Source organism: Carcharodon carcharias, chromosome 19 (assembly GCF_017639515.1).
Source record: "Carcharodon carcharias isolate sCarCar2 chromosome 19, sCarCar2.pri, whole genome shotgun sequence".
NCBI lineage: Eukaryota > Metazoa > Chordata > Chondrichthyes > Lamniformes > Lamnidae > Carcharodon > Carcharodon carcharias.
This window is the reverse complement of record NC_054485.1, coordinates 22,842,008-22,861,919: the sequence shown is the minus strand read 5'-3', so window position 1 is coordinate 22,861,919 and position 19,912 is coordinate 22,842,008. Positions and strand designations below refer to the sequence as shown.

Sequence of the window (19,912 nt, the reverse complement as noted above, 5' to 3'; positions counted from 1 at the left end):
CACTGCATATTTCCAGCATCTCTGGTCCTTTTTTTTAATTCATTCATGGAATGTGGGTATCGCTGGCTAGGCCAGCATTTACTGCCCATCCCTAACTGCCCTTGAGAAAGTGGTGCTGAGCTGCCTTCTTGAACCGCTGCAGTCTGTTTTGCTCTAGTGCTATTAGGGAGGGAGTTCCAAGATTTTGACCCAGCGACGGTGAAGGAACAGCGATATAGTTCCAAGTCAGGATGATGTGTGTCTTGAAGGGGAACTTGCAGCTGGTGATGTTCCCATGTATCTGCTGCCCTTGTCCTTCGTGATGGTAGTGGTTGTGGGTTTGGAATGTGCTATCTAAGGAGCCTTGGTGAATTCGAGTATTGCATCTTGTAGATGGTACACGCCGCTGCTACTGTGCGTTGATAGTGGACCGAGTAAACCTTGATGGATGGGGTGCCAGTCAAGTGGGCTGCTTTGTCCTGGATGGTGTCAAGCTTCTTGAGTATTGTTGGAGCTGCACTTAAACAGGCAAGGGGGGAGTATTCCATCACATTCCTGACCTGTGCCTTTGTAGATGGTGAATAGGCTTTGGGGATTCAGGAGGTGAGTTACTCACCACAGGATTCCTAGCCTCTGACCTGCTCTTGTAGCCACATTATTTTCATGGCTAGTCCAGTTCAGTTTCTGATCAATAGTAACCCCTAGGATGTTGTTAGAGGGGGATTCAGCAATGATGATGCCATTGAATGTCATGGGATGATGGTTAGATTCTTTCTTGTTGGGGATGGTCATTGCCTGGTACTTGTGTGGCGCGAATGTTATTTGTCATTTGTCAGCTCAAGTCTGGATATTGTCCAGGTCTTGCTGTATTTGGACAATGTCTGCTTCAGTATCTGAGGAGTTGTGAATGGTGCTGAACATTGTGCAATCATCAGCGAATATCCCCACTTCTGACTTTATGACGGAAGGAGGGACATTGATGAAGCAGCTAAAGATGATTGGGCCGAGGACACTACCCTGAGGAACTCCTGCAGTGATGTCCTGGAACTGAGATGATTTACCTCCAACAATCACAACCATCTTCCTTTGTATGACTCAAACCAGCAGAGACTTTTCCCCTTGATTCCCATTGACTCCAGTTTTGCTAGACTCCCTGATGCCACACTCAGTCAAATGCTGTTTTGATGTCAAGGGCAGCCACTCACTCACCTCTGGAGCTCAGCTCTTTTGTCCATGTTTGAACCAAGGCTGTAATGAGGTCAGGAGCTGAGTGACCCTGGTAGAACCCAAACTGGGAGTCAGTGAGCAGGTTATTGCCAAGCAAATGCCACTTAATAGCACTGTTGATAACCCCTTCCATCACTTTACTGATGATTGAGAGTAGACTGATGGAGCAATAATTGGCCAGGTTCAATTTGTCCTGCTTTATCTGTACAGAAAATACCTGGGCAATTTTCCATATTGCTGGGTAGATGCCAATGTTGTAGCTGTACTGAAACAGCTTAGCTAGGGGTGCAGCAAGGTCTGGAACACAAGTCTTCAGTACTATTGCCAGAATATTGTCAGGGCCCATAGCCTTTGCAGAATCCAGTGCCCTCAGCTGTTACTTGATAACGTGGAGTAAATCGAATTGGCTGAAGACTGTTATCTATGATGCTGGGGACCTCCGGACAGGCCGAGATGGATCATCCACTTGCAAATGTTTCAGCTTTATCTTTTGCACTGCTGTGCTGGGCTCCTCCATCATTGAGGATGGGGATATTTGTGGAGCCTCCTCCTCCAATGAATTGTTTAATTGTCCACCACCATTCACGACTCAGTGTGGCTGCAGAACTTAGATCAGATCAGTTGGTTAGCTCTGTCTGTCACTTGCTGGTTATGCTGTTTGGCACACGAGCAGTCCTGTGTTATAGTTTCACCAGGTTGACACTTTTTTTTAGGTATGTCTGGTGCTGCTCCTGGCATGCCCTCCTGCACTCTTCATTGAACCCAGGTTGATCTGCTGCCATGATGGTAATGATAGTGTGGGGGGTATGCCAGGCCTTGAGGTTACAGATTGTGTTCTGCTGCTGATGGCCCACAGCACCTCATAGTTGCCCAGTCTTGAGCTGCTAGATCTGTTTGAAATATATCCCATTTAGCACAATGGTAATGCCACACAACACAATGGAGGGATCCTCAATGTGAAGATGGGGCTTTGCCTCCACAAGGACTGTGTGGTGATCACTCCTATTGATACAGTCATGGACAGTTGTATCTGCGACAGGCAGGTTGGTGAGGATGCAGTCAAGTATATTTTTCCCTATTGTTGGTTCCCTCACCACCTGCCACAGACCCAACCTAGCAGTTATATCCTTTAGGAATTGGTTAGTTCAGTCAGTAGTGGTGCTACCTGGCCACTCTTTATGATGGACATTGAAGTCCCCCACCCAGAGTACATTCTTGCCACCCTTGGTGCTTCCTCCAAGTTATGTTCAACATGGAGGTTCACTGATTCATCAGCTGAGGGAGATGATATGAGGCAACCTCCAGGAGGTTTCCTTACCCATGTTTGACCTGGTGCCATGAGACTTCATGAGGTCTGGAGTCGATGCTGGGGACTCCCAGGGTAACCCCCTCCCAACTGTACACCACTGTGCCACCACCTCTCTAGGGCTGTAGAGAGGGCTTTAAACTAGAGTGGGGGGGCGTTCTGGAGAGGGGATATGTAGGCTTCCAAAGCAAAAGGATATGGCAGCATTGCAGGGCAGCTATTTAGGTAATGTTACCCAGAGTGTGACAGTAAGAGACAGAGTGTACAAACATTAAAAAAAGTAAAAAATAGGGTCAAAGGGGGAAAAAAGGTAAAAAGGCAAAATTAATGGCTCTTTACTTAAATGCACGTAATATTCGGAACAAAGTGAATGAATTAATGGCACAAACAGAGGTTAATGGGTATGATCTTATAGCCATTATGGTGACATGGCTACAAAGGTGATCAAAGCTGGAAATGAAATATTCAGGAGTATGTGATTTTTTGAAAGGACAGGAAGGAAGGAAAGGGTGGTGGGGTAGCTTTGTTAGTACATCGTGGAATAAATATGCTAGTGAGAAATGATCTTCGATTGGAAGATGTAGAATCTATGTTGGTGGAGGTAAGAAATAACAGGGGAAGAAAACACCGGTGAGAGTAGTCTATAGGCCCCCTAACAGTAGCTATATTGCAGGTTGGAGAATAAATCAGGAGATAATGAGGGCATGTAAAATAGGCAGTACATTAATTATGGGTGACCTTAATCTTCATTTAGATTGGGAAAATCAAATTAGCAGAGGTAGCCCACGAGCAAGAATTCTTAGAGTGCATTGGGACAGTTTCCTAGATCAATATGTTGTGAATCCAAACAGGGACCAGGCTATTTTGGATCTAGTAATGTGTAATGAGGCAGGTTTAAGAAATGATCTCAGAGTAAACGATCCTCTGGGAAACAGTGACCACAACATGGTAGAATTTAGCATCCAGTTTGAGAGTGAGGAACTTGAGTCAGAAACAACCGTGTTAAACTTAAATAAGGGTAATTACAAAGGAACGAGGGCAGAGTTGGCTGGAGTGGACTGGGAAAGCAGTTTAGCAGAAAAGACGGTTAATGAACAGTGGCAAACGTTTAAGAAAATAGTTAATGATTCACAACAAAGATCTATGCCAGTGAGGAAGAAGGATTCTAGGAAGGGGATTAACCAATCATAGTTCACTACGGAAGTTAAGGATAGTATCAAATTGAAAGAAAAAAGCAAACAATGTGGCAAACATTGGTGGTAAGCCAGAGGAATGGGAAAGTTTTAAAGGCCAACAGAAGATGACCAAAAAAATAATAAAGAGGGAGAAAATAAATTTTGAGGGTAAGCTAGCAAGTAGTGTAAAAACAGGCAGTAAGAGCTTCTTTAAACATATAAAAAGGAAGAGAGATGCCAAAGTGAACATAGGCCCCTTAGAGAATGAGGCTGGAGAAAGAATAACGGGGAATCAGGAAATGGCAGAGAAGTTGAGTAAATACTTTGTATCATTCTTCGCGGTAGAAGACACTAATAGCATTCCAAAAATACTAAATAATCAAGGGGCAAAAGGGGAGAGGAAATAAAAACAATAACTATCGCTTGAGAAAAAGTACTAGAGAAACTAATGGTGCTAAAGGCCAATAAGTCACCTGGACCTGATGGGTTGCATTCTAGGTTATTAAAGGAAATAGCTACAGAGATAGTGGGTGCACTGGTAGTAATCTTCCAAGAACCTTTAGATTCTGGAAAAACCCCAGAGGATTGGAAAACTGCCAATGTAACACCCTTATTCAAAAAGGGAGAGACAAAAAACAAGTAACTATAGAAATTAGCTTAACATCTGTCATTGGGAAAATGTTAGAGTCTATTATAAAGGATATAAGAATATTTAGAAATACAAAGTATAATCAAGCAGAATCAGCATGGCTTCTTGAAGGGGAAATCATGCCTGACAAGTTTATTGGAATTCTTTGAGGAGGCAACAAGCAGGATAGATAAAGGGGAACCAGTAGATGTAGAACCTGTAGGATTTCTAAAAGTTGTTCGATAAGGTACTGCACATAGACCACTGAATGAGATAAGTGCCCATGGTGTTGCAGGTAGTATAGTAGCATGGATAGAGAGTTGGGATAAGGTGGGCATTTTCAGGATGGCATGCTGTAACTAGTGGAGTGCCACAGGGGTCCGTACCGGAGCCACAATTATTTACAATATATATTAATGACTTGGATAAAGGAAGTGAATGTACTCTCGACAAGTTTGTGGATGACACAAAAATAAATGGGAGGGCAAGTGGTGAGGATGACACAAAGAGAATACAGAGGGATATAGACAGGTTAGGTGAGTGGGCAAAAACTTGGCAGATGGAATATAATGTGGGAAAATCTGAGGTTATGCGCCTGGCAGGAAGAATAGAGGATGGAGAAAGACTGCAGAAGGCTGCAGCACAGAGGGATTTGGGAGTTCTTGTGCATGAATCACAAAAAGCTATCATACACGTTCAACAGGTAATAGGGAAGGTAAACGGAATGTTGGCCTTTATTTCAAAGCGAATGGAGAATAAAAATAGGGAGCTCTTGCTAAAACTGTACAAGGCACTAGTTAGACCACATCGAGGATACTGTGTACAGTTTTGGTCCCCGAATCTAAGGAAAGATATATTGACATTGGAGGCAGTCCAGAGAAGGTGCCCTAGGTTGTTCCCTGGTATGGAAGGATTTTTTTATGAGGAGAGTTGAGTAGATTGGGCTTGTACTCATTGGAGTTTAGAAGAATAAGAGGTGATCTTATTGAAACATATAATATTCTTAGGAGGCTTGACGGGCAGATGCTGAGAGGTTGTTGCCCCTTGTGGGAGAATCTAGGACCAGAAGGCATAATCTCAGAGTAAGGGGTCGCTTCTTTAGGACAGAGTTGAGGAGGAATTTCTTCTCTCAGAAGGTAATGAGTCTGTGGAATTCTCTACTGCAGAGGGCTGTAGAGACTGGGTCATTAAGACTGAGATGGACAGATTTTTAATCAGTAAAGGAATCAAGGGTTATGGGGAAAAGGCAGGAAAGTGGAGTTGAAGGTTATCAGATCAGCCATGATCTCATTGAATGGCAGAGCAGACTTGATGGGCCGAATGGCCTACTTCTGCTGCTACATCTTAAGGTGATATGGTCACCTCTGCTGGATCTGACCTGCCGGTGGGACAGGACATACCCAGAGATGGTGATGGTAGTGTCTAGAACATTATCTGTAAGGTGAGTTCTGTGAGTATGACTGTGTCAGGCTGTACTCTTTTCTTCTCTGCCGATTCTGCCAGACCTGCTGAGTTTTTCCAGGTAATTCTGTTTTTGTTTTGGATTTCCAGCATCCGCAGTTTTTTTGTTTTTATCTCTGTGTCAGGCTGTTGCTTAACTAGTCTGTGAGACAGCTCTCCCAATTTTGGCACAAGCCCCCAGATGTTAGTAAGGAGGACTTTGCAGGTTCAACGGGGCTGAGTTTGCCGTTATCATTTCCAGTGCCTAAGTCAATGCCGGGTGGTCCATCTGGTTTCATTCCTTATTGGCTTGTTTTTAGTGGTTTGATACTACTGAGTGCCTTGCTAGGCCATTTCAGAGGGCATGTAAAAGTCAACCACATTGCTGTAGATTAGGAATCACAGGTAGGCCAGACCAGGTAAGGACAGCAGATTTCCTTCCCTAGGAAATTAGTGAACCAGATGGGTTTTTATGGTATTCAACAATGGTTTCATGGTCATCATCAGATTTTTAATTCCAAATATTTATTGAATTCACATTCCACCATCTGCCATGGTGGGTTTTAAAGCGGACCTCCCAGAGCATTACCCTGGGTCTCTAGATTACTAGTCCAGTGACAATATCACTACAGCACCACCTCCCCAGCTGGAATGAAAAATGCTGCTGCCCCTTGGCACACACATGCCCATTTGCATGCTACATTGGAAGACACGTGGATTCTTAATTTGGCAGAAATACAGTCATGTCTCACTGACACACTCTCCAAATGGGGGCAATGCCATGCAAAGCACTCTGCCATGTGGACACCAGCAAGATATGCAATGACTTGGCTGCAGACACCAGCCTCAGAGGGATGGTAAGCAGGTGGACACTACCTAGCTTTTTGCCAGATGCATTCCAAGGTCACAACTTGGCAAACGATGCCCTAGTTTAATCCTACACACTTCAGGATACTCAGAGATGTCACTACCAACAATGTGACAGAATAAGTGGTGTATCCAAAGGCCCAAATCATCCAAGACTGATTGGGAACAAAGTGCAACGCATTTTAATGGACGTAACCATTGCAGCATCTAGCAGCATAATGAAAATACAACATACATGAATAAAGTGCAATTAAACATATATTTACAAGTGTATTTCATATATAGAGTGATTAGAACCTGTGCCACCTTTGTGACCTTATGATTTCTTAATCTTGTTCTATTCCTGAGCCTAGGCACAGCCCTGACATCCACAGCTGAGATGGAGGCAGCCTGCTGGTTGCTATTACCTGTTGCCTGAGATGACCGTGTGGCCATCCTCTGGTGGTCCGAGGCCTGGAGGGCGCCAACCTGCTGAGGGTCTTCTGCACAGGTGCAGGTACAGCCTCCTCAGCCTGACCTGCAGGAGGCGATGGGGTCACTGGCAGAGGGGAGGTGGAGAGGCCGGGCACCCTTTGACTGTCCTTGGATTAAACCCCCTGAGGTGCTTGGCTGGCACTTCTCCTCCCTGTCGGTGCGCCTCCCTGACTCTTTGAGGAGATGGGGCATCTGGAAGGAGGTCAAGGTGATTCATTCCCCCTGTCGCCTGGTCATTGTTGCATTGCACCCATGCTGATGGAGCAATGGAATGCAAGTCCAAGCACATACCCAGCAGCCACTGAGTATTCTCCCAAACCAGGCAGTTGCCACCCTCTCCATGAGGAAACCAAGCGCTCGCATGCCGGAGCTATGGCAGTTTTCAAAACGTGGTCGGGCTCCTCCAGGCATCGCTCAAATCTGTGCATGGCCTCTGATATCTCTGCTTGATGTTCCCCTGCCTGTCACTGCATCTCCATCAGGTCTCTTATAGCCGAGTGCTGGTCTCCAGCAGTTGTCTGAATGTCAGGGACCTCAGCTATCACATCCTCCATCAGCTGCGAGCAGGTGTCAGTGATGTGCTCACCAGATTGTGACCCCGAGCCTAATCCAGAATGTGAACCCACTGAGGCCAATGTCTTTGTGCTGGTGGAGGGTGCAGGGGAATGTCGTGACGGTGCTTCTTCTGAGGATTCAGCATCAAAGCTAGGGGGTGCGGAGGTGATGCTGAGGTAGGCCCTCTCTGCCCCTTTGTCTTGGCCTTGGTTCCAGAATCTGCAATGGAGAACAGGAAGAATCCGAAACAAAAACAAAAAATACCTGGAAAAACTCAGCAGGTCTGACAGCATCTGTGGAGAGGAACACAGTTAACGTTTCGAGTCCGTGTGACTCTTCATAAGAACTAAGTAAAAATAGAAATGTGGTGAAATTTAAGCTCTTTAAGGGGGGTGGGACAGGTGAAGCTGGATAGGGGGCCAGTGATAGGTGGAGGCAAAGAAATTGCCAAAAGATGTCATAGACAAAAGGACAAAGGGGTGATGATGGTGGTGATATTATCTAAGGAATGTGCTAATGGTGACATTAAGGGTAGAAAGGGCGAGCAAGTGACAGATAGCCCTAGTGGGGGTGGGGTGGGGGGAAGGGATCGAAATAGGCTAAAAGGTGGAGATAAAATGATAGATCGAAATAAATTTAAAAATGGGTGGGAAAAGAAAAATGTATTTAAAAATATATTTTTCCGGCATCCGCAGTATTTTGCTTCTAAGAAAGAATTAGTTCATGGTTAGGCACAAACCTTTTGCCCACCTAAGTTTCATGTACAAGACCGGAGGCATCCCCACTGGACTCTGTGGAAACTCCAGCCTCTCCATCAGTGCACTCTCGGCCAGGGTCCTCGTCTGCCAGCTCTGCGCCCTCCCCCTCAGCCAGAGTGAGGAGTCTGAGGTCAGGGACTGCTCCTCCAGCCTTCTCTCACCCACACCAGTTGTGAGCTCACTCCTCCTGCAGACAAACAGAGGAATTGCGTGTTATCCTAAATGATCCATAACCGGTACAGGAGCAGACATGCCTTTGACATGTGTCGTCCTGTGCCCACTTTACTAAGTGTTCCACATACACTATCCTGCAGCTGGTACACCTTCTAGAGCATGAAGTGACTCCTACACTCAGTCCACTTTTCCCAATTGGTGCTGAGGTATGCAACCCTAACTTTTGTCTGGCATCCCTCCGCACTCGCACATCTGCATTCACTGTTACCCTTTTGAGTGCCAGTTTATATGAAAGCTAAGTGTCACTTACCCTTGCAGCTGCACGCAGGTCGTTCATCCTCTTTTTGCACTGCACTCATGGTACATTGTGGGCCCCACAACTACTGACGTACGCCGTCACCTCCACCCAGGCCACCTTGCTCAGACAGGAGGGTCATCTGCTGTCATCCCTGGGAATCAGGACCTGCCGCCTTTCCCGGACAGCCTAGAGGAGGCCCTGCAGCAAGACATCGCTGAACTGTGGGGCCCTTCTCTGTCAACGGTCTGACTTTCCACATGGGTGTGGGGTGAGTGAGGGAATCCAAAATGTGGGGGGATTGGGCGGCAGGTGAAGGGAGGATATCTGCAGCTGCAAAACCAAAACGACAGATGTCCAGCCAGCCTAAATTGCAGGGAATGAATGCCTGTCTGGGTGCCCTTTAAACCCTATGAGGTAATGGCTGGGGCGTCGACTTCATGCCTACTGCAGCTGGAAGAATCCGTGCATTTCTAATTAGCTGACCACTGTGTAATCGTGCAAGAAAAGCCGTCCCGCCCACTCACTTCCAGTCGCGCCACCGAGTTTCTACACCTGAGCAGAAGATTCCTCCCAGGGTTTCAGTTGTTCTCCCAGCAAAGTTATAGTACCCCCACCCCCCACGCCCCACCCTCCCACCCGCCCATCTGGATCCAGCACCGCCTTACAGTTGTTTATTGCAAGAGCCTTAATTTAGTAGATAGCTCTCTCGCTACTGAGTCTCAAGGGCAAGGGTGCAAGTTCCACTCCAAAGACTTGAGCAGATGATCTCGGCTGGCATTCCAGCACAGTACTGAGGGAATGCTGCACTGTCAGAGATTCTGCCTTTCAGATGAGACTTTAAACCAAGGCCCCTAAAGTGTCTAAACAACTGTCCTCTAAAGTGGACTTAAAAGATCCCACAGCAATATTTTGAGGAAGAGCAGGGGAGTTATACCCAGCGCCCTGGCCAATATTTATCCCTCAAACAGTATCATTAAAACAGGTTATCTGGTCATTATAACATTGCTAAGTTGGGAGTTTGTTGGGCACAAATTGATTTTTTTTTTCTTTTATTCATTCGTGGGATGTGGGCTTCGCTGGCTGGGCCAGCATTTATTGCCCATTCCTAGTTGCCCTTGAGAAGATGGTGGTGAGCTGCCTTCTTGAACCGCTGCAGTCCATGTGGTGTAGGTACACCCGCAGTGCTGTTAGGGAGGGAGTTCCAGGATTTTGACCCAGCGACAGTGAAGGAACAGCCGATATATTTCCGAGTCAGGATAGTGAGTGACTTGGAGGGGAACTTGCAGGTGGTGGTGTTTCCATCTGTCTGCTGCCCTTGTCCTTCTAGATGGTAGTGGTTGTAGGTTTGGAAGGTGCTGTTGAAGGAGCCTTGGTGAACTCCTGCAGTGCATCTTGTAGATGGTACACACTGCTGCTACTGTGCGTCGGTGATGGGAGTGAATGTTTGTGGATGTGGTGCCAATCAAGCGGGGCTGCTTTGTCCTGGATGGTGTCAAGCTTCTTGAGTGTTGTGGGAGCTGCACTAATCCAGGCAAGAGGGGAGTATTCCATCACACTCCTGACTTATGCCTTATAGACGGTGAACAGGTTTTGGGGAGTCAGGAGGTGAGTTACTCATCGCACGACTCCTAGCGATTCCTAGTCTCTGCTGCATTACCACAGTACTTCAAAAGGATTTCACTGGCTGTGTAGCATTTTTGGGACATCCTAAGGTCATCAGAGATGCTATATAAATGCAATTCAGAATCGCTGAGTCAAAATCCTGGAACTCCCTCCTTAACAGCACTGTGGGTGTACTTACACCACATGGACTGCAACAGTTCAAGAAGGCAGCTCACCACCACCTTCTCAAGGGCAATTAGGGATGGGCAATAAATGCTGGCCCAGTCAGTGATGCCCACATTTTCATGAACAAAATATAAGCTCTTTTTCCCTACTCCACGTCCCCATTCGATCCCACCCAGCTTCCATTTCAAGGATACTGCTCATCCCTACTTCCAGTACCATTTAATACCCTTGTAACACTCAGAGTCAATTTTATAAACAGAACAGCTGGAATCCAGATGTCACTGCTCTTCGTGAGATGTCTTGAATCCACATCAAGACGTATTGAAAACTTTCCCACACAATTAACCTGAGGGCTTTCCCAGATGTCATTTTAAGATAAGGTTGATTTTCCTGTTCACTGAGGTCTCACTCCCGTTAACACTTGTCGGGGTGGTGAAATGGATGTTTGGCTGGACTAGTAATCCAGAGAACACGTTCAAATCCCATTGCGGTAGTTTGAGAACTTAAACTTACTTTAAAAAGAAAATTAGGATATAAAAAGCGGCCATGAAGCTGTTGATGTGTCATTAAAACCCAGCTGGTTTTCTGATGTCCTTTTAGGGGGATAAATTTGCCATCCTTATCTGGTCTGGACGATATGTGACTTCAATCCCACAGCAACGTAGTTGGCCTAATGGTTCAAACCGCTACCTAGGATACCTCACAGCATTGCAAGAGCCCCTTCTCTACTAAAATAACACCAACTTGCATTTATGTAACACTTTTAACATAGCAAAAAAGCTCCTTAAGCACTTCACGGTAGAGTTATCAAACAAAATATGGTGCCAAACCAAATGAGGAGATATTAGGACAGTTGATGAGGCAGATTGTAGGGCAGGAGTGGGGAATCTACGGCCTGTGGGCCAGATCCAGCCCGTTGCTCAATTTCATCCAGCCCCACAGCAAGGTATCTAAAAGTATAGACCTATGACAGTCACGCCTTCAAAATAGCACTTATCATCATCGTTACAGGTTTGTTTTGGATAAAAGCGTCAGCTAAATTGCTATAATAATATTTAACAATATCATATTTAAATTCAGCCATCGCATTAAAACAGCGAGTGAGCTGAACATTTCTGTATTCCCTCTAAAAAAAATGAAATTAAATAGATTTTTATGTGTGGGTGTGGCCCGTGACTGATTTGTCTATGTGTGAATGGCCCGTAATAAGAAAAAGGCACCCCACCCCTGTTTTAGAAAGTGACTTAAAAGAGGAGAGAGAAGTAGAGAGGACGAAAGCTTTAGGGAGAAAATACCAGAGTCCAGGACCCAGGAGGTAGCTTCAAACATGGCCGCCACTAGTGGAACAATGAAAATCGGGGATGCACAAGAGGCCAGAATCGGGCAATCACAGAGATCTTGGAGGGTTGTAGAGCTTGAGGACATTATAGAGATACGGAGGGTTGAGCACAAACTGCTGTGGTTTAGGAAGAAGGCCACCACCATCTTCAGGCAACCAAGGGATGGGCAATAAATGCCAATCTTGCCAGTGGCCCCAACATCCTGAGAATTAATTTTAAAAGAAACACCGCAATAGGATTTCTGGAGCCAACCTTGGGTTGAAAGGGGGAGCAGATGGAGCTGGGCCTTGTGCCCACTGTAGGCGGGAGCCAGATGATGCCATGACAATGAATCTAGGGAGTGCTTTGCTGTCCTCCTGTCTCGTTTCTCATTTAGAACGGCTGCACAGTCAAGCCCAGAAAAATGGTGAGACACAGAGCCTTTCTTGATCACAAGGTCTACAGGGATCCATGGGCAATCTGAGGATTTACAGGTAGAGCCTGAGGCTGGGATTTTCCAGCCCAGCTACTGGGTGTGCATTGTTGCAGGCAGGAAGGGTAAATTTGGAGAGCTGCAAAGGTTCTCCAAATTTTCCAGTCCCACCCCAATGATGCCTGCTGTTGGCAGGGCCAGAAAATCCTAGCCTAAGTAAGTGCCCTCCTCACTTGGGAGTCCCTGCCTGTCAAGTGCCTGCTGATCCTGATGTCAGCTCTGGCTCAGTGACCAGCACCTTCCCCAAGGTCGTAGGTTCAAATCCTCACTCCAGAGGCCTGAGCACACAATCTAAGCTGACACTCCCATGTCGTGCTGAGGGAGCGCCACAGTCTCCGAGGTGCCATCTTTCAAGATGAGACATTAAATGGAGGCTCTATCTGACCTCTCCGGTAAAAGTTCCCAGAAAAGTTCCTTTTCTGATGACTGATTGGAAGTGCACTGCCTGATAGGGTGGTGGTTTCAATAGTGGCTTTCAAAATGGAATTGGATAAATACTTGAAGGAGGAATAAATTGCAGGGATGGAGGGAAAGAGCAAGTGAGTAGGACTAACCAGATTGCTCATCGAAAGAGGCAGCGCCAACTCGATGGGAAATAGCCTCCTTCTGTGCTGTACTGTTCTATGATCTTCTATGGCCTGTGACCTGTGATTTTCAATTGGAAAAATTGCAATGGTGAGAGGGAATGAAGGCGAGAGCGGGTTTACATTCCTAGGCAAGCCTTCTCTTGCATCCTAACCAGCAGTATGACAGACCACTCAGCATTGCCACTTTAAAGGTTCAGCATTTCACCACTAGCATTCTCTGGTGAGATCAAGTGGATGGAATCAGTTTTCAAGGCGGTATTTGCTCATTCATTCTATTCCCTTTGCAGCTGGAAGCGGGATTGATTTCTGGTTCGATTGGGTAGGCAGACTTGTGAGATTTAGACACCATCATTCATGGGTTGAACTAACACTGACATGAAGCAATCAATGATGTGCCCACTGTGGACGGAAGGTTTAGTAATCAACCTACCGTCCCTTGTTGTTGATATATTATTGATTAACTCCTGCTGAATAATTTAGGGGCTGTAATTCTAGTAATGACTAAAGTAAATGAATTCCAAAAACCTGTGCCCTTAGCATTAACAGCTTGGATCCGTACAGCGGAATTTATTCAATACGACAAATATTTGCTATGATGTAGCTGCCTAGTCATAGAATTTCATTTAAGCACTACCTGTTTTGAATCAGTTGCTATTGCATTGGGCCTATTATTTCTCAGCAGTGTGGTGCTTGAATGTGCTGTACAGGAACACAATCGTATGCCTGCTTTGACGCTACTGGCTAATTAGAAACTCCAAAACAACTTTGGGCCAAAATATGCGGGATAAGGCACCAAGTGGCGAGAGATGTCTCTTCTGCACCCTTCTGCTCGATTAGAATTGCCCTATAACCTGGTTGGAAGTGCAAACTGAAAACAGCAGTGAGGGTCAGAGGCTACTTGCCAACCAATGAGCACTCCCCTCTCATGCAGTATAAATTGTGGTGTCCTTTGAAATTTGGTATTCTTGTGAATCTGTCCTGATGAGTGCAAGATGAAAAGCTTTGACAGCATGTCTCTTTTTCAGCAATACTCAAGCTCTTAAAATTAATAGGGAGGCTAAAGATGAGATTTCGCTTGCATGAAGCAAACAGGGGAGCGGCAAGCAAGTTCTGGACATTCTCAACCTGTACCATTTCTTTTAATCACTTTGAATTTGCTGGATAATACCAGCATTAACAATGGCGTGCATTGCTAACACGCCATTATTTTTCTAGCACCTGTTCCCTCCACAGATGCTGAGTGACCTGCTAAATGTTTCCAGCATTTTCTGTGTTTTGATTCAGGTTTTCAGCATCTGCAGTTTTTTTTTGGTAAATTAGAGTTACTATGATCCAGTAGTGAATCAAATGAATGGTCTTCACAGCCTGTTTTAAAAAGTGTTTCTATGAACTAGAGGAAGCAGAGTTCATGACCAAAACTACAACAACATTTCCTGATAAAAGCAAAGTAATTTCTCCAGTAAAATGCAGTGAGTGGAGAATATTCACATAATATAAATTAAATGCATAAAATCAATCCCAGTCACAGCAGTGCAATCTCCAGGCATGATTGATGAGGGTTCACCCCCATTCAATCACCTCCATTCTGGCCAGGAGTACTGGTGTCCACTATATTCAGCCACATATTAATGGATGTCCTATGTTGTTGGTCACTGAGTCACAAGATGAACTCTATCTTTTTACCATCTTTAAGGAGGGATGACATCTGTATGTGCGCTCCTGCCCTTGTGGAAGATAAAATGGGGATCTTTGGTCTGTTACTGTTTCATTTCCCGAACTCAGAAACGGAGCATTTCTTCCTACCTCCCATCCAAGCCCCTCCCAACCAACATAGCCAACTGTGTTGACAACCACAACACCCAACACCGCCCTCCCATCCCACCCTCAGCCATCCTGTAAGACACCCTTTTTTGCCATCTGCTTGCACCAATATATTTTACCACTGATTGACATAAATGGTCAAAAAAGGGGGGAAATCATGTTTGTTTTCACATCCCTTTGGTTTTCTTTTCTCCTGTGTTTGCTCAGTGTCATGTGTTGGAGATTAACCCTTCATTCTTGGAAACTCTAGGGCAATCCTGGAGTGTTGCTTGATTTAAAACTGGACCTTAAATGAGTATATAAATGCAGATTTTTGTTGTATGACTCCGAGACAAAGCAGAGGGTTTTTCTTAGCTGAATGACTTTCCGATTCTGACTTGGTTGTTTCTTTCCTGATCACACAGGGGTCAAAGAGCACTCTCTGGGCCAATCCAGATCATTTCACACAGAGACAGAACTGCATTAACACATTTGCCAGCTGGTTTGGCTACATGCCCCTCGTACAATCACAGCTACGCCTTGACCCCGTCCTGTTCAAGGATCAAGTCTCCATACTTCGGAAAAAGTACCGCGATATCGAGAGACCTTGAAGGTGAAGGCTCTGAACGATCACTCTCTGTAGGCCTGGCCAAGGGACCTCACAGGGTCAAAAGTCTTCTCTGAAGAACACAAGACAAGTAAGAACAGATCAAGGCTCTGCAGGCTCTCCTTAAATCTTCTAGACAATCTTCCGCAAAGCCTAAAAAAAGAGGCCAACTGACTTTATTTTTTAAATCACTGTTATTTACTACAACACAATCCATGTGGAACTAATAGAAACATGATCTATCTGTTAACTGGGGCGGTTTGGAAGAGGTTCAGAGAGGTGGCCCATACTCTCCCAGAACTGTTTATACAGTAAGTTCACATCATAAGGCTGTGCTTATGCTAATTCTAATAAAGTGAACCAGTTCTTCTCGGTTGCTTATATTATAACTTACTTTTTATGAAAGACTGTGTGTTAGTTGTTTGTAGGCGTGTACCGTAAAAGGACCATAATCCAGTCATGCTATGGATTTTACAGGGTCCTCCAGGGTAAATGAGGAAACTGGCTTAACACACAATATTCAAGATTGCATTCTTTTTGTTGTCAACCTAAGAAACCTGTAACAATCAACTGGTATAAAAATTGGGTGTCAACAGGTGGGTACCAGGGCCTGAATAAGATTCCCATACGCAGGAGTCTTCGTTCTGGACCTGTGTTGTTGGATATAGATGGTTTAAGAGAAAGAAGCTTGAAGAAGCTCCCCTGCTCTGATCATATCACGGTTTGTCTAGCACACACCAGTTTGCATGAAGGTTCAGTGAGTTGGTTTTAATGGCAAATTGTTCACTGTTTTAAAAAAAACAATGTGGCTCAAAATGAAAGATGCATGTTGTTGCCCACAGGATTATGTTGTATTAAATTACATTTTGTCCAATGGTGTCGCATTGCATTGAATAATATAGCAGAGGCCTTTCCAATCTACCTCAGGAACAAACAGCCTTAGATTCATACAGCCCAGAAGGTGTCCATTCGGCCCATCATAACACTGCTGGCTCTTTAAATGGGACCTATCCAATAGGTCCCATTTCCCCATAGCTCTGCAATTATTTCCTCCTTCAAGTATATATATCAAACACACTTTTGAAAGTTAATATTGAATGTGCTTTAACCACCTTTTGAGGCAGTGCATTCCAGGTCATTACAACTCGCTGTGTAGAAAGAAATCACATCTCTACCCTGGTTTTTTTGCCAATTACATAATATGGCCAATTAGCCTTGTAAGAGAAAAACATAACTTCTTTGAAATTCCTTTGTGTGAATTAAGTATATTGAACACTTAATGTGCTCATGTGGGATTACGTTGTCCACTGTTTCAGCTGAATTTATTTAATTAAAAATAAAACGGTTAATGCTGTTTAAAATAGCAAAGATACATAATACGTTGAGCGTTCATACAATAATATTTGGGCAGTGTAAGTTCAAGGCCAACAACTGAATTACACTCTTCAGCTGTTGCTTGGGGATTGCTAGAGCAATTGCTTTCATTTGAGCTGGGGGAGGTGGTGGCATAGTAGTATTGTTACTGGACTTGTATTCCAGAGACCCAGGGTAATGCCCTGGAGACCCATATTTGAATCCCATCATGGCAGATGGTGAAATTTGAATTCAATAAAAATCTGGAATTGAAAGGCTGATGACCACAATAAAACTATTACCAATTGTTGTAAAAACCTATCTGGTTCACTAATAACCTTTAGGAAAGGAAATCTGCAGTTCTTACCTGGTCTGGCCTACATGTAACTCCAGACCCACAGCAATGTGGTTGATTCTTAAATCCCTTCTGAACAAAGGCATTTAGAGATGGGCAATAAATGCTGGCCTAGCCACTGATGCCCACATCCCATGAATGAATAAGGGGGAGAAAAGGACACTCACTGCCCAATACCCATCTTTAGGATGAGTAATATTGACAGGGCAGGTGGACAAGCCACAATTTACAGCACAAAATGCCTGAGGCTGCATTTATACAATTACAAACTCTTGGTCAGCAGGGGACCATGCAAGAACTGCTCATTTTTTTTCATTCATGGGGTATGGATGTTGCTGCCAAGGCCAGCATTTATTACCATCCCTAATTGGCTTTGCCATCTTCTTGAATACAACTGAGTGGCACGCTTGGCCATTTCAGAGGCAGTTAAGAGTCAATCACTTTACCCTCCCCTTGGATGAAGGAATGGAATATTATGCTCTAGGCACCAGGGATGAATCCCTCAGAAATTTCCATCTAACTACCTATCACTTGCAGCATTTTCAGGCATACTTAGGAAAACTATACTCAGCACACATTTGCAGTCCTGCTCTCACACTCATCCACCTCACAATTCTCCACACGCAGACACCATTGCATTCACTTACAATCCTTTGCACACATATTCAATCCTGCATGGACATGCTCACTATCCTCCATGCACAAATTCATAGTCCTTCACGCATACACTCACAATATGCATAATTCTCCACTAACACAAACACAAAGATACAAGTCTTCACACATACCAACAAATGACTCCTAATCCAGTGACCCAGGGTAATGCTCTGGGGTCTCGGGTTCGAATCCCACCATGGCCAATGGTGAAATTTGAATTCAATAAAAGTCTAAAATAAAGAATCTAATGATGACCATGAAACCATTGTCGATTGTCAAAAACCACCTGGTTCATTAATGTCCTTTAGGGAAGGAAATCTGCCACCCTTACCTGGTCTGGCCCATATGTGACTCCAGACCCACAGCAATGTGGTTGACTCTTAAATGCCCTCTGAAATGGCCCAGCAAGCCACTCAGTTGTATCAAACTGCTATGAAGTCTAAAAGGAATGAAACTGGACAGACCACTTGGCATTGACTTAGGCGCCAGAAATGGAAACGGCCAGCCCTGTCAACCCTGCCAAGTCCTCCTTACTAACATCTAAAATTGGGAGAGCTGTCTCACAAATTAGTCAAGCAACAGCCTGACATAGTCATACTCACGGAATCATACCTTACAGATAGTGTCCCAAATAGCACAATCACCATCCCTTGGTATGTCCTGTCCCACCGGCAGGACAGACCCAGTAGATTTGGCGGCACTGTGGTATACAGTCAGGAGAGAGTTGCCCTGGGAGTCCTCAACATCGACTTTGGGCCCAATGAAGTCTCATGGCATCATGTCAAAAACAGAGGCAAGGAAACTTCCTGCTGATTACCCATACCGTCCCCCCTCAGCTGATGAATCAGTAGTCCTCCATGTTGAACACCATTTGTAGGAAGCTGAGGGTAGCAAGGGTAGAGAATGTACTCTGGGTGGAGGACATCAATGTCCATCACCAATGGTGACTCAGTAGCACCAGTACTGATGGAGCTGGCCGAGTCCGAAAGGACATAGCTGCTGGATTGGGATTGCGGCAGATGATGAAGGAACCAACAAGAGGGAAAAACATACTTGACCATATCTTCACCAACCTGCCTGCCGCAGATGCATCTGTCCATGACAGTATTGGTAGGAGTGATCACCGCACAGTCCTTGTGGAGACAAAGTCCCATCTTCACATTGAGGATACTCTCCATCGTGTTGTGTGGCACTACCGCCGTGTTAAAAGGGATAGATTTTGAACAGTTCTAGCAATGTGAGACTGGGCCTCCATCATGCGCTGTGGGTCATTAGCAGCAGCAGAATTGTACTCAACCACAATCTGTAACCTCATTGCCCAGCACATCCCCCAAAATTACCATTACCACCAATACAGGGGATCAACCCTGGTTCAATGAAGAGTGCAGGAGACCATGCCAGGGCCAGCACTAGGCATACCTAAAAATAAAGTGTCAACCTGGTGAAACTACACTCAGGGCTACTTGCATGCCAATCAGCATAAGCAGTATGTGATAGACAGAGCTAAGTGACCTCATGACCATGATCAGATCTAAGGTCTGCAGTCCTGCCATATCCAATCGTGAATGGTGGTGGAAATTGAAGAACTCATTAGAGGAGGAGGCTCCACAAATATCCCCATCCTGAATGATGGAGGAGCCCAGCACAGCAGTGCAAAAGATAAGGATGAAGCATTTGCAATAATATTCAGCCAGAAGTGCCGAGTGAATGATCCATCTCGGCCTCCTCTGAAGAGGAGGAAGCTGGGGTCCTCCCCCAGCATCACAGATGCCAGTCTTCAGCAAATTCAATTCATTCCACGTGCTATCAAGAAATGGCTGAGGGCACTGGATAGTGCAAAGGCAATGGGCCGTGACAATATTTTAGCAATAGTACTGAAGACTTGTGCTCCAGAACTTGCCGCGCCCCTAGCCAAGCTGTTCTAGTACAGCTACCGCACTGGCACCTACCCGGCTATGTGGAAAATTGCCCAGGCATGTCTGTCCACAAAAAGCAGGACAAATCGAGCCTGGCCAATTACCGGCCCATCAGCCTACTCCCGATCATCAGTAAAGTGATGGAAGGGGTTATCA

The 19,912-nt window shown here is 45.2% G+C and overlaps 1 protein-coding gene across 1 annotated transcript in view; it reads left to right on the top strand.

Annotated features, from left to right (window-relative positions):
* The window catches only part of LOC121291085 (exostosin-1-like), a 288,167-nt gene extending 271,752 nt beyond the window's left edge, over positions 1-16,415 (top strand). The window contains exon 11 of the mRNA XM_041212120.1: positions 15,294-16,415. Coding sequence (XP_041068054.1) covers positions 15,294-15,479 — 186 coding nt within the window. The 3' untranslated portion in view covers positions 15,480-16,415. The remainder of the gene's footprint in view (positions 1-15,293) is intronic.
* Positions 16,416-19,912: the final 3,497 nt, after the last annotated feature.